General features: G+C 28.8%; 1 protein-coding gene across 3 annotated transcripts in view; it reads right to left on the bottom strand.

The window, feature by feature from the left end:
- Positions 1-749: 749 nt before the first annotated feature.
- The window catches only part of LOC117178851 (glycoprotein 3-alpha-L-fucosyltransferase A-like), a 43,269-nt gene continuing 29,658 nt past the window's right edge, over positions 750-14,360 (bottom strand). For all 3 annotated transcript variants that reach the window (XM_033370358.1, XM_033370356.1, XM_033370357.1), the window contains exons 6-7: positions 10,945-11,180; positions 750-2,096 (exon numbers count right to left, since the gene is read on the bottom strand). In XM_033370358.1, the coding sequence (XP_033226249.1) occupies positions 1,748-2,096; positions 10,945-11,180 (585 nt within the window). In that variant the 3' untranslated portion in view covers positions 750-1,747. The remainder of the gene's footprint in view (positions 2,097-10,944; positions 11,181-14,360) is intronic.

The following is a 14,360-nucleotide window of genomic DNA, read 5'->3' as shown; positions in this document are numbered from 1 at the left end:
TTTCGCTTAAAGTTTTAACTTAGCTATATCAAGAATAATAACAAAAAATAATAATAATCTAAGTTTGAACTCTAAAAATATTGAAATTGGTTAATTCATTTAATGCAGTTTCTTTCAATAACAGTAACTGCAGAGAAAATGAAAATCTTTTGAAGATAGAAACAAAAAAATAATCAGTTCACAAAAATAAGCCATTTTTCTTGTAATTGATGTTTGACTGGTATTGTGCCAAATATAAAAAAAAGTGGAAACAACTCCCGTCATTTTGAAATTTTTCCAAATTTTGTTATTTTTATTAAATCTATTGAAAGAACAGAAGTTTTTGAGAATAGTCCAGTAATGTCAATATGATTATAAACAACAGAAGTAATTTTTTTAAATATGACCTAAACTTTTCTTTAATTTGTTTTCTTATAAAATCAAATTTTCGTATTTTCTTTGAAACTAACAACGGATACAAAAATTCTGAAACCAAAGTTTGCACATCTATAAAAACTATACAAAAAATTTCTTTTTTTCTTTCGTGATCGCTAGCATTACTTTCAAGAAAAAATTTTGTGATTATATTTTCAGATAAAAAAATCTCCTTGTCTCAAAATGGTTGAGCTTGCATGAAACTGATGAGTTGCCTTTCTTATATTAGCAGAAACTTTCTCAAAATATTTGAAAAAAAAATAATAACCTTTTTTTACAATATTTTTTTTTAATTGTATAAGGATTGAATTCTATCAATTTGGTGAAGTTTTAACTATTTTTGAGACCAGAATAATATTTTGTTCCCTAAAAATTAATTTTTTAATTTTTTTGTAGAAGATACAATACTTTCGAAAAGAGTAAAAGATAATTTTTTAGATCCCGCGGATTTTCTTCATTCGATAGGTGTCAAAATTTAAATACTAATAATAAAGCGCAGAACCTGCTTGATTTAAAATGGATTCGGTCAGTCGACTTTCGTTCGCCCACTCATAGAAAAAGTTTTTAAAAAATAGTTCAAAGGAAAACTTTGCAGAAAAAGTAGTTACTGATAAGTTATCTAATAATTTTCAAACAAAATGATTTACAAAGACTTCTGGCAACGTTAAATAATGTGCTTGTTGTCACTTGGGACATAAGCAGATTTATTCTAAACCGTCACGTAGTTAGTAAGTTATATTACAATAAATACATCTTATAATTTGATAGATCTCTTGAAGGAAGAGATTTTTTCCACAAATTCAAAATTTTTCATAAATTTTGGCCCAGTTCTGGAAAATATGTCCTTTTCTAAGTGAAAAAACTGCACTGAAAAAGATTTAAAATAATTATTAACAATTTGTGGAATAAAAAAAATGGCTAACGGTAAAATTTATAATTCAAAGGAAGAGATAATTAATTATAATTTAAAAACTTGCGAATGAGTAGGATTTTCCCCTACTGACCGCATAGTATAATTTTACCGTTCAGTAGACTCTCACAAAGCGCCCGGAGCTTGGGACCAAGATCTTCACCAAGCACCCGCTTAGTTAAACCGCGCCCCTTGGATTTGGCGGAAAAGATCTCTGAGATGCATTGGCCGAAATTTTTAATATCGTCTCGCGCGCGTGCATCTAATGTCACGTTAATGGAGGCACTTGGCGATATAGGTACTTTCTGTACAAGACGCTTTGTAAGGGTCTGCTGTAGTAGTTTTGATCTTTTCGTTAATTTACGATTCTTGTTAATTTATTTTTCTCTGTAATTGTAAATTTCATTGACTGTTAAAGGTGGTTTAAACGTTTTTGAGTTCGCTTGCTGTAACGTCGTATTCACGCCATGAATTGGGAGCACACACACCATCACCACGCCACCATTCGTTCACATCCTTATAATACTTAGGTGGACGATTGTCGTGCAACATTGCGCACACTCGACACCAAAAGTAGGTATTTATAAATTCCCCAGTGCCTTTCCACTTGAAGTAAGAGTTGTAAAGCTCGTCGTCATTGTCCAGTCGATGGAGGTACTCGGCGAGCTCTTTGGGTGACTTGAATTCATCCACATGAATGTAGGATCGATATGGTGCGCTTTTAGCATAGTCTGTTGGATGTGCCCCCATAACTATTGGAAGAACGTTGTGCCTGGAAATTTGAAAATAAAATAGCTTTTTATAAAAAATTATTGGGAGGGTGTAGTAATTTTGAGGGATTTCTAAGGGATGGCGTTACTTGTACTATATCGCCTCAAAGGATATTGTTACTGTATGTATGTCGAAGTCCTATCATGTTTCCTTAGTTCTCATTAGTTGTCTTTTTACCGAAGTGTAAACAACATAGTTTTTGTAGCATTAAGGATGTCGGCTTATGCACCAGCAAAGCAGTATTTGCGGAAATTTTTACTTTTCTTTTTCAATTCAAAGGAAAGTTCTACTGAAAGTCATCGATTGCTTTTGGAAACTTACGGGGATTATACGCCATCGATTAAAACGTGTGAGTACTGGTTTCGAAAATTTAAAAGTGGTGATTTTGATACGGAGGGCGAAGAACGTTCAGGCCTTCCGAAATAGATCGAGGATGCCAAAAATGGGTCGATTCGTGTATAGCTTGAAAGGAAGAGTGGTTTTTCCGACGTAGTATCTGTATGCTGCCAGAAAGAGGAGCGAAAGTAGTGGCCAGCGATAGACAATACTTTGAATTATCAACTGGTGAACACTTTTTTAAATAAACCCGCAATTTTACAAAAAATCCCTCACAATTAATGCACGCTCCCAATATTTACATAAGTTAAGACTTTTCAAGCATTCTCAAGAAAAATTACTTTTAAAAAACCCCGTTCGTTGCACGGATCGCGATCTGAGTCGTTCATCTTCCGGTTAGATTATATCAATTTTTTTCACTCAGGTTTTTTTTATTGCAATTGACCATTAAATTTATTTAAAGGCATATGTACTGAAAAATGGGCTATTTGTACCAAACTTTCAGTGCTAATAGTTCCCTTTTCAGATCAAGTTATTTGTGCCGAAAAAATCTAGCTACTTGTACAAAAATATTGGTACACATAGCCACGGCTTTATATCAATCAAGCCAAAATATTCATTTTGAACCACTTTTCTTACATGAAAAAATCAGTTTGTTCAACTTTTATTAGATTTAAAGCAAATATTTCAAGTATAAGTTAGTTCCTCGACAACCCAGAAAAATTATAATTTCTGATGCAATGTTTTGTTTAAAAAAATCAGACGTTACTTTAATTTCAAATATAAATAATACAAAAGCTGCATAAATAGAAGCTAAATGAACTTGCAATACTACATAATAAATGAATCAACATGTACAATTTACACCAATCTTTCTGGAAAAATAGGTGTTTCCAAAAAAAAAAAATACCGAAAGCATTGTTGTTGCTTTTCCTCAATTCCGATTAAGTCATGTAAAATTTCGATTTTTTACCAACGAGATAAATTGCCGATAAAAAAAATAATAATTTTCGTCACAAAGTGTACCAATTGATATTAACACCAAAAAATATTTTAATTTTTAATCAGACACGGCAGAATTGAAGCAAAAAAATAAGCATTTTTAACAAATTATTTCAATCCTATACCGAAACCCAAATATATTATCAATAAAAAACATTAATTTTCTACCAGAAAAGATTAATTTTTAACAAAATACATCAATTTTAAACCAAATTTTAAATTTCTGTAAGAATTTTTTATCGTTGTAGTTGTATTTTAAACCAAAGAAATAAATCTTCAACCAGAAGTATGACTTCGTCACCCAAAATATATTGTCTACCAGAAAAGACAAAGTTTCAAGAAAATGCAAAAGTTTCCGAAAAAGTAGTTGAAATTTAAACTATAGAAGATGAATGTTTAACCAAACATTGAATAGTTACATTTTTAGAAAAAAACATTGATTTACATCAACAAAAAATTTCTACAAAAAATTAGGTTTTTAACAAAAAAGATTTTTTTAACTAAAATGATGAATCATTGACCAAAATAATGGATTTTTAATAAAGTAGTTCCAATTTCAACTAAGTAGTCGAACTTTAAACTGAGAAAGGTTTTTTAGTAACTATTCACAAATAGCGATAAGCATAAAAATCCATATATCTAGTTGTACTAGGAAAAAAAATCTAGGTTCATCGTAAAATTGTCCCAGTGATTTAAGCAAGAGTAAATTTAAATACTCTGTAAATTTAATATTTTTCCGTTTTTCTCCATAAGAAGTATTCACTTTATAAAATAATAATGTCTGGTGTAAGTAAGAAAAATCGAGTGTGGTAAGTTTTTTGGTTTTAAAATAATTATTTAAATGTAAATAATATAATGAAAATATTTTAAATTTGATATTTTTTATTTCTTGTAAAAATAGAATTTTTACTTTTACTTAACAATAAAGTTACTGGTGCTCCTAAAGATTTTAAAGATTATTCTTCTTTCATGATAATTGGCTTTTTCAATATATATAATATATTTTTTTTATTGAAAGATTGATAAGACATGAATAATTTCTCTCAGTGGTTGAGGGACAATTCTCAAATGTTGAATTTTGATACAGGCCACCTGAAGTTAAAAAAGGTAATTTTGGTCAATCCTAAGACAAGAATATTCTGTTTAAGTAAAAACATTCCGTCATGTTCAGACACACGTCATTTCCAGTAAAAAGGGAAATTTCGATACATTTCAGTTTTTAAAACTATTTAAAGATTTTTAGGAAAATATTTCACTTGGCGTAAATGAGACTATTAAATTAGAATGAAATATATAATTAAAGAATAATTAATAAATGTAACAATAATGTTTTACACAGTTAAATAATTGATAACACAGAACAAACATTTATAATATATGGTATGCCGTCCTTCAAAATTCACATTAGGTAAAAAGATCTTGTAATTTACACTATAAGTTATATTTTGTTACTGAAATAAATAATCTGCTAATTTCAATTAATTTTAATTAAATGATAAAATGGTATAAATCGTATTGAATTTATGTGAATCATTTACTACGTTCTCAAATCATATAAGATTTTCTGTTAAATCTATGATCAAATCTTGGCAAATAAACAAAGCTTTGATCTTAAAAATGGAAAATTGTTGCGCGCATAGCGCGCTCAATATTCCAGTTGTTTAAATTCGATAAGAGTTGCATGTGAAATTAAAATAAATAATTTCTTCGAACTGACAAATTTTTGCACTAATTTCTAATTTCATCAGTAAAATCTTTTTATTTTTTAACCCCTGAAATAAAAAAAAATACTAATTGTAAAATAGCATGTTTTAGTTTTTATCTCAATTTAACATGTTTTAACTTGAGCCATCCCCGAAGGAATTGGGCTAAAATAAAAGCTTCCAGTACTGGGATTTAGGTAACCAAAATTTCCTCGTTTTTATTATTTGAATTATTTTGAACCTCTATTATAAAAAAAGAAAAAATAAACCAATCTAATTGTATCTTTTATCTCAATTCTACAAGTCAATAGCTTCGATGTCAGTCATCCCCGAGAAAATTGGACTTAAAGAAATTATTCTAGTGTTGGAGTTTCAGAAACCAAATTTTCTTTATTTTCTCATTTTCTAAATTTTAATATTGAATTAATTAGAATATAACTTAGAATATTTTATTTTTTATCTCAATTCGAAATGTCAAGGGCTTTAATTTAAGTCATGTAAAAAAAATTGGACTGAAAGAAAAGATTTCAGTGTAGAGCTCTAAGCAACCAAATTTTTTTTACTTTGCTTATTTTTTTGACCATTGATTTCAGAAAAGTTAAATATAGCTGAGCAAATTTTAGTCTTTACCTTAATAACACATGTAAGTAAGTAGGGTAGGATGAGTTTTACAAGCTAGCTTGCAAAAAATTATTCAGAACATAATGAATTTTGAATGACCTTGATATGCCCATCAAGGTAAACCCTTACCTATGATCTGACTACACTTTTTAATATAAAATTTTCCCTTCTTTTTATTTCCGATGTCAAACAGAGTCGTTTCAATTAAAAAACAAAGAGTGACTTTGATATGACCTTGATGATCATGGTCCAGGTCACTCGCTCGTCACTATCTAATGCACATTGTTTAAGTAAGTAAGTAGGATAAGAGGATGATTTTCACAAGCTAGCTTGGGAAAAAATGTTCAGAACATATTGAGGTTTGAATGACCTTGATATGTCCATCAAGGTGACACCTTACCTATGACCTGACTACACGTTTTAACATAAAATTTTCCGCTCTTTTGGTTGCCAATCTCAAAAATGGGCCATTCCATTTTGAAAAACAAAGTTGACCTTAAGAACGACCATGAAGGTCATGATCAAGGTCAAGACTAAGGTCACTACTGGATTCCTCGTTGAAAGTTACTTCAAGAATGACCTCAACCTTCTTTTAAAAAATTGTACCTAATGATTTATTTGGCTGCCCCGGGACAAGTTTTATAGCATTGTATGATTTTAAGTTGAGAGTGTCAACAATTCATAAACTAATCATCGACGGAAAAAAAATTATTGTTGATTATTGATAATTAAAGAATATGTAAACAAATTAATTACATAATAGTGTAAGTGTTGAAGAAACTAATCATCAACAATTTAGAATAATTGTCTCCTCTGCGATGATTAGTGTATCAATTTTTGGCTCTCTTAACATAAAATAATAAAATGTTATCAAACAAATATCTTTAATGACATTTTTTATGAATAATAAATGAAAAATGTAAAATAATTAAATTTTTTTCAAATATAATTTCGACAACAGATACTCTTAGAGTGATTTTCACAAAGTAGATAGATTAAATATGCAAACAGTTGATAGAGTGAAACATTATTTAAACAGTTGTTGAAAAATTAATTGTGTTAAAAAAAGGAAAAAAAGTGACAATGTGACTACAAAATGCTCAAATACAGATTGTTTTATCATTAAAAAAATATAACTCGCAGCGTGTGTAACAATCCTAAATTTTACTTATATTGAAAAAATGTTGAAACATGAAAAATATATTTTCAAGAACTTTGAATTTTTCATAAGATTCAATTTACTAAATTTCTGGACATATTTTTGACTTAAATCTATTTAATTATTTTATTTTTAAAGTTCAAGAGAAAAAAAGACTAAGGTCTTTTTCTAAAAGAAAATTTTAGAACCATCAGAGAAAGGTAGATGAAGACAGGGAATTTTGAAATTGGGATTTTGTAACAACCACAATATTGGAAATTTGTATTACTCGATACCACTTACGGATTTTTAAATATTTAACTAAATTCATTTTCTTACAAAAAAGGTTGTGTTTAAATTAACCAATCAGCATTAAGAAAAAGCGTTCACAATTCTTCAGTAGTTTTCGTGACACACATATTTTTTAGTGAAGGAAAAATAATTTAAAAAATGTAATTATTAAAAAAAATATTATCAAAGCCTAGAAATGGTTTTTTTTTCACTTTTTGGTCAAGAAACACTTTTCCCGTAATAACTTCAAGCAAAATAGAGGACACGAAGTATCCCCTCATGTCAAAGAATAACCCTCAAAGTGAGTAAACCAAGGTAAGTGTACAAGTTTCGGCTCTAATTATTATTAATAAATTTTACGCACACCGAAATTTCTCATCCTATAATTTGATACTTCTATCATCTGTGATCATAAATTTAAATATAAGAAGTAAATATGCATCAATCTTTATTCTCATGGAATAATGTAATAATATTCATAAAATACGTTTCCACATATATATTAAAGACATTTTTATCATTTATCCTTACTGACTTTCTTGATCCTAAATCAATCAGTTTTTTTTTTTGTTAAAAGTAATATGTTGGAATTTGCGCGATTGGAAGTCGCTACCAATCTTGGCTCAGTATTGGCAAAAAGTTTCGCGTCTATAAAATGATTTATAATTTTTGGTTTTGTATAAAAGTACAAAAGTACACCTTTTTACAATATATTTTTCGTTTTATCACTTTGAAAATTGTGAAACTATAATAGAAAATATTTTGAGGTTTCTCATTTATTCCCGATTTTTTGCATTCAACAACAATTTCATTCGAAATTTTCAAATGTAATGATGTTTTGCTATCAATACCTTGAAATAAGTTTTATTTCGTGTGTAATGAGATTTTATTGCTTGAAAGTGGTGAAAATTTCGTCGAGTTATGTCACGCCATTTGTCTCTATGTAAGGAAAAACCTGGAAGTAAGAGAATTTTTATAAGAGGTACTTTAAATAACTGTTAAATAATTAATTATTACCTGTTACGAATTTTATTATTTTAGTAAACAATTCATCAGTTCGCATGAAAATGAACGGTTTGGATTGAAATGTTACAATTTATTTAAAATTTTATTTTTAAAAACTGAAAAATCATTCTTGGAAGAAAATTCATTTCTTTTGTTGAAAAGTCGTCAATCGAATTTGAAAACTCTTCTCATCTGTCAGAAATGATATGTTTCTGTGTTAAAAATGCAACTATTCCATATTTAGCTAAAAATGGATTGTTTTTTAAATTAAAAATTCAAGGACTTAGATAAATATAGAACCACTTTCAAAAATATATTTATTTGTTTGAAAAGTCAAACTTTTTTCCATTTGACTTTTTTGTTGGGCATTTATCTATTTCGGCAGAATATTCGTGCTTTTAAATTTAAAATCCATCTTCTTGTGTTAAAAATTAAACTGTTTTCTACTAAATTTAATTATTACGTTGAAAATTCAACTGTTTTTGGTTCAAGTATAATCTTTTTTGCTTAAAGTTCGATCACTTGGTTGGTAATTTCTCTCTGCGGGTTAAAAATGTACCAATTTTATTTAAAATGCCACTATTTATTTCGAAATTTATTTATTTTCTTGAAAATGAGACTCAAGTGAGCTTAAAATTCAATAACTTAGTCAAATTTCTATCAATTCTGATAGAAAAAACGTATGACATATGAAATTAATCTCAGTTTAATTATTTCAATAGAAAAAAAATGATCGGATTAAAACAATTTAAATAAATTTTTGTTACAGTTGGAAAATAAGAAACGTCGAAATATTTTCGAATGTAGCATGGTGATTTTTTCGCCGTGATAAAATGCAAAATCACCAGAAAGCGGTTTCTTGGCAATAAAATTTAGTTTTTCATCCTGAGAAACCTGGAAAATCGCGAGTTTTCTTTTAAGAAACGCAAGACACCCTCATATGTATTAGCCTATTGTTAAGAATTGGCCACGTCGAACGTTGGGTGTACATCTACTTCTGACTTCAGGATATTTTCAATATCTTTAGGAGAATTCAAGTGACTTTAAGTGACTTTAAGTGATATTATGTGAATTCAAATCAGTTAAGATATTACACGAGATTTCAAGTGACTTCAGGAGAATTCAAGCGATTTCAAATTATTTCAGAAGATTTCAAATCACTTCAGGTACATTCAAGTAACTTCAAGTTACTTCATTTGAATTCACGTGATTTCAAGGGACTTCATGGGAATTCAAATAACTTTAAATATTATAGGACTTTTTAAGTGACTTTAGGAGAATTCAAGCGATTTTAAATTATTTCAAGAGATTTCTAGAGACTTCAGGGCATTTCAAGTGACTTCAGGAGCATTTAAGTAACTTTAAGTTACTTCATGTGAATTCACGTGATTTCAAGTGACTTCATAGATATTCAAATAACGTCAGATGTTATAAGACATTTCAAGTGACTTCAGGAGAATTCAAGCGATTTCAAATTATTTCAGAAGATTTCTAGAGATTTCTAGAGACTTCAGGAGATTTCAAGTGACTTCAGGAGCATACAAGTAACTTTAAGGAACTTAATGTGAATTCCCGTGATTTCAAGTGACTTCAGGAGAATCCAAGCGATTTAAAAATATTCTATGAGATTTTAAGTGATTTCAGGAGATTGCAAGTTACTTCGGGATCATTCAAGTAACTTCAGCTTACTTCATGTGAATTCACGTAACATCAAGTGATTTCATGTGAATTTAAATAAATTCAAATATTACAGGAGATTTCAAGGGACTTCAGGAGAATTCAAACGACTTTTAATTATTCTAGGAGATTTCAAGTGACTTTAGAGCATTCAAGTATCTTTAAGTTACTTCATGTGAATTCACGTGACTTCAAGTGACTTCAGAAAAATTCTACCGATTTCAATTGGCTTCTGGAGATTTTAAATGACTTGAAGTGACATCATAGGAATTCAAAAAAGTTGAGCTATTACAGAAGATTTCAAGTGACTTCGGGAGAACTCGAGCGATTGTAAATAAATGCAGGCGATTTTGAGTTACTTTAAGGGACACTATGTGAATTCACATGACTTCAGATAGCACAAGATGTCCAAGATGACTTCAGGAGAATTCAAGTGATTTCAAATGTTTTTAGAACGTTTCAAATGACTTTAAGAGAATTCACGTAACTTAAAGTGACTTTATGTAAATTTAAATGACTTTAGATATTTCAGAAGATTTCAAGTGACTACAGAAGAATTTGAATAACTTTAAGCGAATTCATGTGAATTCATGTGACTTTAAATGATTTCATGCGAATTCAAACGACTTCATATATTAAAGCAGATCTCAATTGATTTCAGGAGAATTCGAGCGATTTTAAATAGTTCAGGAGATTTTAAGTGACTTAAAGTAACATCATGTGAATTTAAATGACTTCAGATATAACAGGAGATTCAAGGTGACTTCAGGGAAACTCAAACAATTTTCAATGATTTCAGGTAAATTCAAGTAACTCCATGTAAATATAAATGACTTTATATATTTAAGGAGATTTCAAGTGACTTCATGTGGCTTCAAATGGCATCAAGTCACTTCACGTGACTTCGTGTGAATTCAAGCGATTTCTTATGAATTCAGGGGATTTAAAGTGACATTAGAAATTTTTGAAAATTTTATTACAAGTGTACTACTAAATTCAAGAATTTTCGACCCCTTGCCCAGTGTTTCATTTTCCATTGTGAAGTATAAGATTAAAAATAATTATTTTATCCTTACCCAAGTCCATTAACAAAGAATTTCTCTGTTATGTAGTCCCGGCAATTTGAATTTTCAAATGCGAGGTAGAATTTGTAATCAGCATCCAGCATGTCGAAACAAGCTTGAGCTTGAGATCGTGGACAACGTAAGCTGCCACAAGCACCATAAATATCAACTTGGATATACTTGGATAATTCTTTGGCATAATGCATCCTCTGATTCCGAGGATGGCAATTAGAAACGAACCAGGCGACCTGAATATTAAAAAATCATTAAATTAATTCCATTTTCAAAAACTAGCCAATTCTATACTCAATTTTTATGCTTTTACTTATTTTTTACGAAATAATAAACAGGTGGACTTTACTTAAATTACGTAAAAGATTAAGGGGGGGGGGGGTTTCAAGAGATTCCGGTACGTCTTGGCAAAGAAATCTTTGTAAGTGGAAAATGAACCTCACGTTCCACAGTGGGACAAGAAAAAAAGCTCCGTAGACATAATGATTTTTAGAAGACAATTATTATCCGATTATAACTTTTTTTCAATGAAATATAATACAATTTGGCATCGAACTGTGATAGCCAATTTTTAAATTTTGGTTCATCTTATTGTTTATTTAATAACAAAAATTAAAAGGGAATTAAACTTTTGAAGTTTATCGGAGTTTGAAAAATGCGTTAATTCAATCAAAAATACATAAAAAATTTAAACCCACTATCCAAAAAAGATGTCCAATAGAAATGTAAATCTTAATAAATTTGTTAAATTTGTTATAAACAAATAAGTGAATATAAATGGTTCCGTGGGAATTGGCGGCGATTCGTCACTTGATCCGCGCTATATTTGGATAAGTTATGGACAAAAATATTTTTTTAGTTGAATCCATAAATGTTAATAAACAATTTTTTATTTTAAAGCCAATTTTTAAAAACACATTACCATATAATGCGTTTTTTATTAAATAAATAAAGTTTTTCTATCAAAATGATCACATATTACTTGGAAATAAGACCTTAGTATAAAACTTGGCCACCAAATAAAAATTAATCAGTGTGTTAACTACCTTAATTAACAAATCCACTATATAGCTATTTCTGCATATTCAAAATTGATTTTTTCGATTCAATGAAATGTAAGTAACTAACTTCTTAATTTTTAAAAATATTTTGATGACAGTCAAAAATTTATAATTGTAAACAACAAATTTTTAAACAAATTTTTATTATTTTATGTATTTATAAATATAAATTTTGCATGGAATTAACAGACCGTTTTTTAGAAATGATTTTTTGCTATGTATCGGTAACATTTGATAATTGTTTACCCGAACCTGAATTACAAATGGATTATTTAGCTATTTTTCAGCATTGAATTTTGTGTGTGTGTAGAATAAACTGTTAAGAACACATTTTTTAACTTTTTTTAGTAGTACGATAACGATCTACTATTTTTCATTTTTATTAATAATTTAGTTAAAGTAGCCGTACATGGTAGATAATATACGATTTTTACAAGTATTTCACAGGTGGGAATATTATTATTATTAAATCAAACTAATTCTAAAAATCAAACAAATTAATACGAATAAAAATAGTGGATCCTTATCGAACTATTTTAAAAAAGCTAAAAAATGTGTTATTAACAGTTGATTACACAAAAAAAACAAGTTTAAATGCTGAAAGATACCCAAATAATCAATTTGTTAATTATGTTTTATTAAACTATTATCAAATGTTAGCGATTCATGGCAAAAAAATCATTACTAAATAACTGGCTGTATGTCTTTAAAAAAATCGGTATTTTATTTATAAATACATAATATGATAAAAATTTGCTTCAACAATTGTTGTTTACAATAATACATTGTTTCATATCTTCAAAATGTTCCTCAACATTTAGAAGTTAGTTATTTGCATTTAGTCGAATCGGAAAACTCAAGTTTGTACGTCTAAAAATAGCCATATAGTGCATTTGTTAATTAAGGTAGCTTAAACAAGTATGAACTTTCATTTTGTAGACAAATATTATACTAAGGTTTCATTTCCAATTAATATATGATCGATTTCATAGAAAAAAACTTTATTTATTCCATCAAAAACGCCTGATATGAATATTTTTTTATAAAAATTGCTTTTAAAATAACAAATTATTTATTAACATTCATTACTTTTACTAAAACACTCTTTTGTGTATAAATTGTTTAAATTTAGGGCGAATCAACTGACGAAATGCCGCCAATCCCCATGAAACCATTTTCATTCACTTATTTGTTAATAACAAATTCGATAAATTTTTTTAAGATTTGCATTCCTATCGGACATCTTTTTTGGATAGTTGGTTTTAATTTTCTAGATATTTTTGATTGAATTAAAGCATTTTTTTAAACCTATATACTTCGAAATTCATAATTTTTTTCAATTTTTGTTGTTAAATAAATAAAAAAATGAATAAAAATTTTTAAATCGGCTATGACAATTCTATGCGAAATTTCATTAGCGGCAACACACTTTGAGAGAATATGGGACACATCCATTGACCTAAATTCCATATAGATGATGCATCATATTCACATGAGAAACTGATCAGAATTATCGAACGTGTCGTACACGCCCTTATTATTACACAAGCAAAAGTAACGTTGGCGCGCATTTAAAATTGTAATTCTTACATTTCAAATACCGCCCGAAAGTACTATCAATGTATTCACTATGCGCGTATTTAATTCTGCTAATTTAAGGGCCATTCTGCTGCCTTATAGGAAACTTTCACAAAAGAAAAAAAAGAACCAATTTAACTTGTTTTTCTAACGTTCTAAGTCGCTATTCCTTAATCAAGAATAGTCGCCAAGACCGTCATCAGACCAGCAATCTTAAGGACCTGGGCTCATATCCCAGCGGAGCTAGAGAGCGTTTTTTTCGCAATATTAAAAAATTAATCAATATTTTAATAATATTGATTATGACCAAGTAGACAAACAAAATTAACATCTTGAAACTATTAATTAATTTCCCCGGTCAAAAAACTTACATCAATAATATTTTTTTTTTTAATTTCCGAAAACGGATTAGATATTTCTAGATGGAAAATTTAGTTGGGTAAAAAATGTTGCTTTTAATTTTGAAGTGCGATTTTTGTTCAATTATCAGAAAAAAAATTAAGCGATGTACAATATTTCAAATCAAAAATCGTGCGGCTAAACTGACACCCCCCTCCCCCTGAAAAAGAAGACACATTTTTTAAATTTTGATTATTGTAACCAACTTAATTATGGATCCAACAATAGCCAATGCGTTGTTACACAACATTTTTTACTCTATCTTCGGTCTTCATCAAATCTTTACGTTGTGATTCCCTCTGAGTCAGAAGAAAACAATTTTTACAATAGCGTCTGTCTGTATGTCTGTCTGTATGTATGTATGTTTGCATGCGTGTT

Source organism: Belonocnema kinseyi, chromosome 8, assembly GCF_010883055.1.
Source record: "Belonocnema kinseyi isolate 2016_QV_RU_SX_M_011 chromosome 8, B_treatae_v1, whole genome shotgun sequence".
Taxonomy (NCBI): domain Eukaryota; kingdom Metazoa; phylum Arthropoda; class Insecta; order Hymenoptera; family Cynipidae; genus Belonocnema; species Belonocnema kinseyi.
The sequence above is the reverse complement of the archived record's forward strand: the minus strand, read 5'-3'. Positions and strand labels throughout refer to the sequence as shown.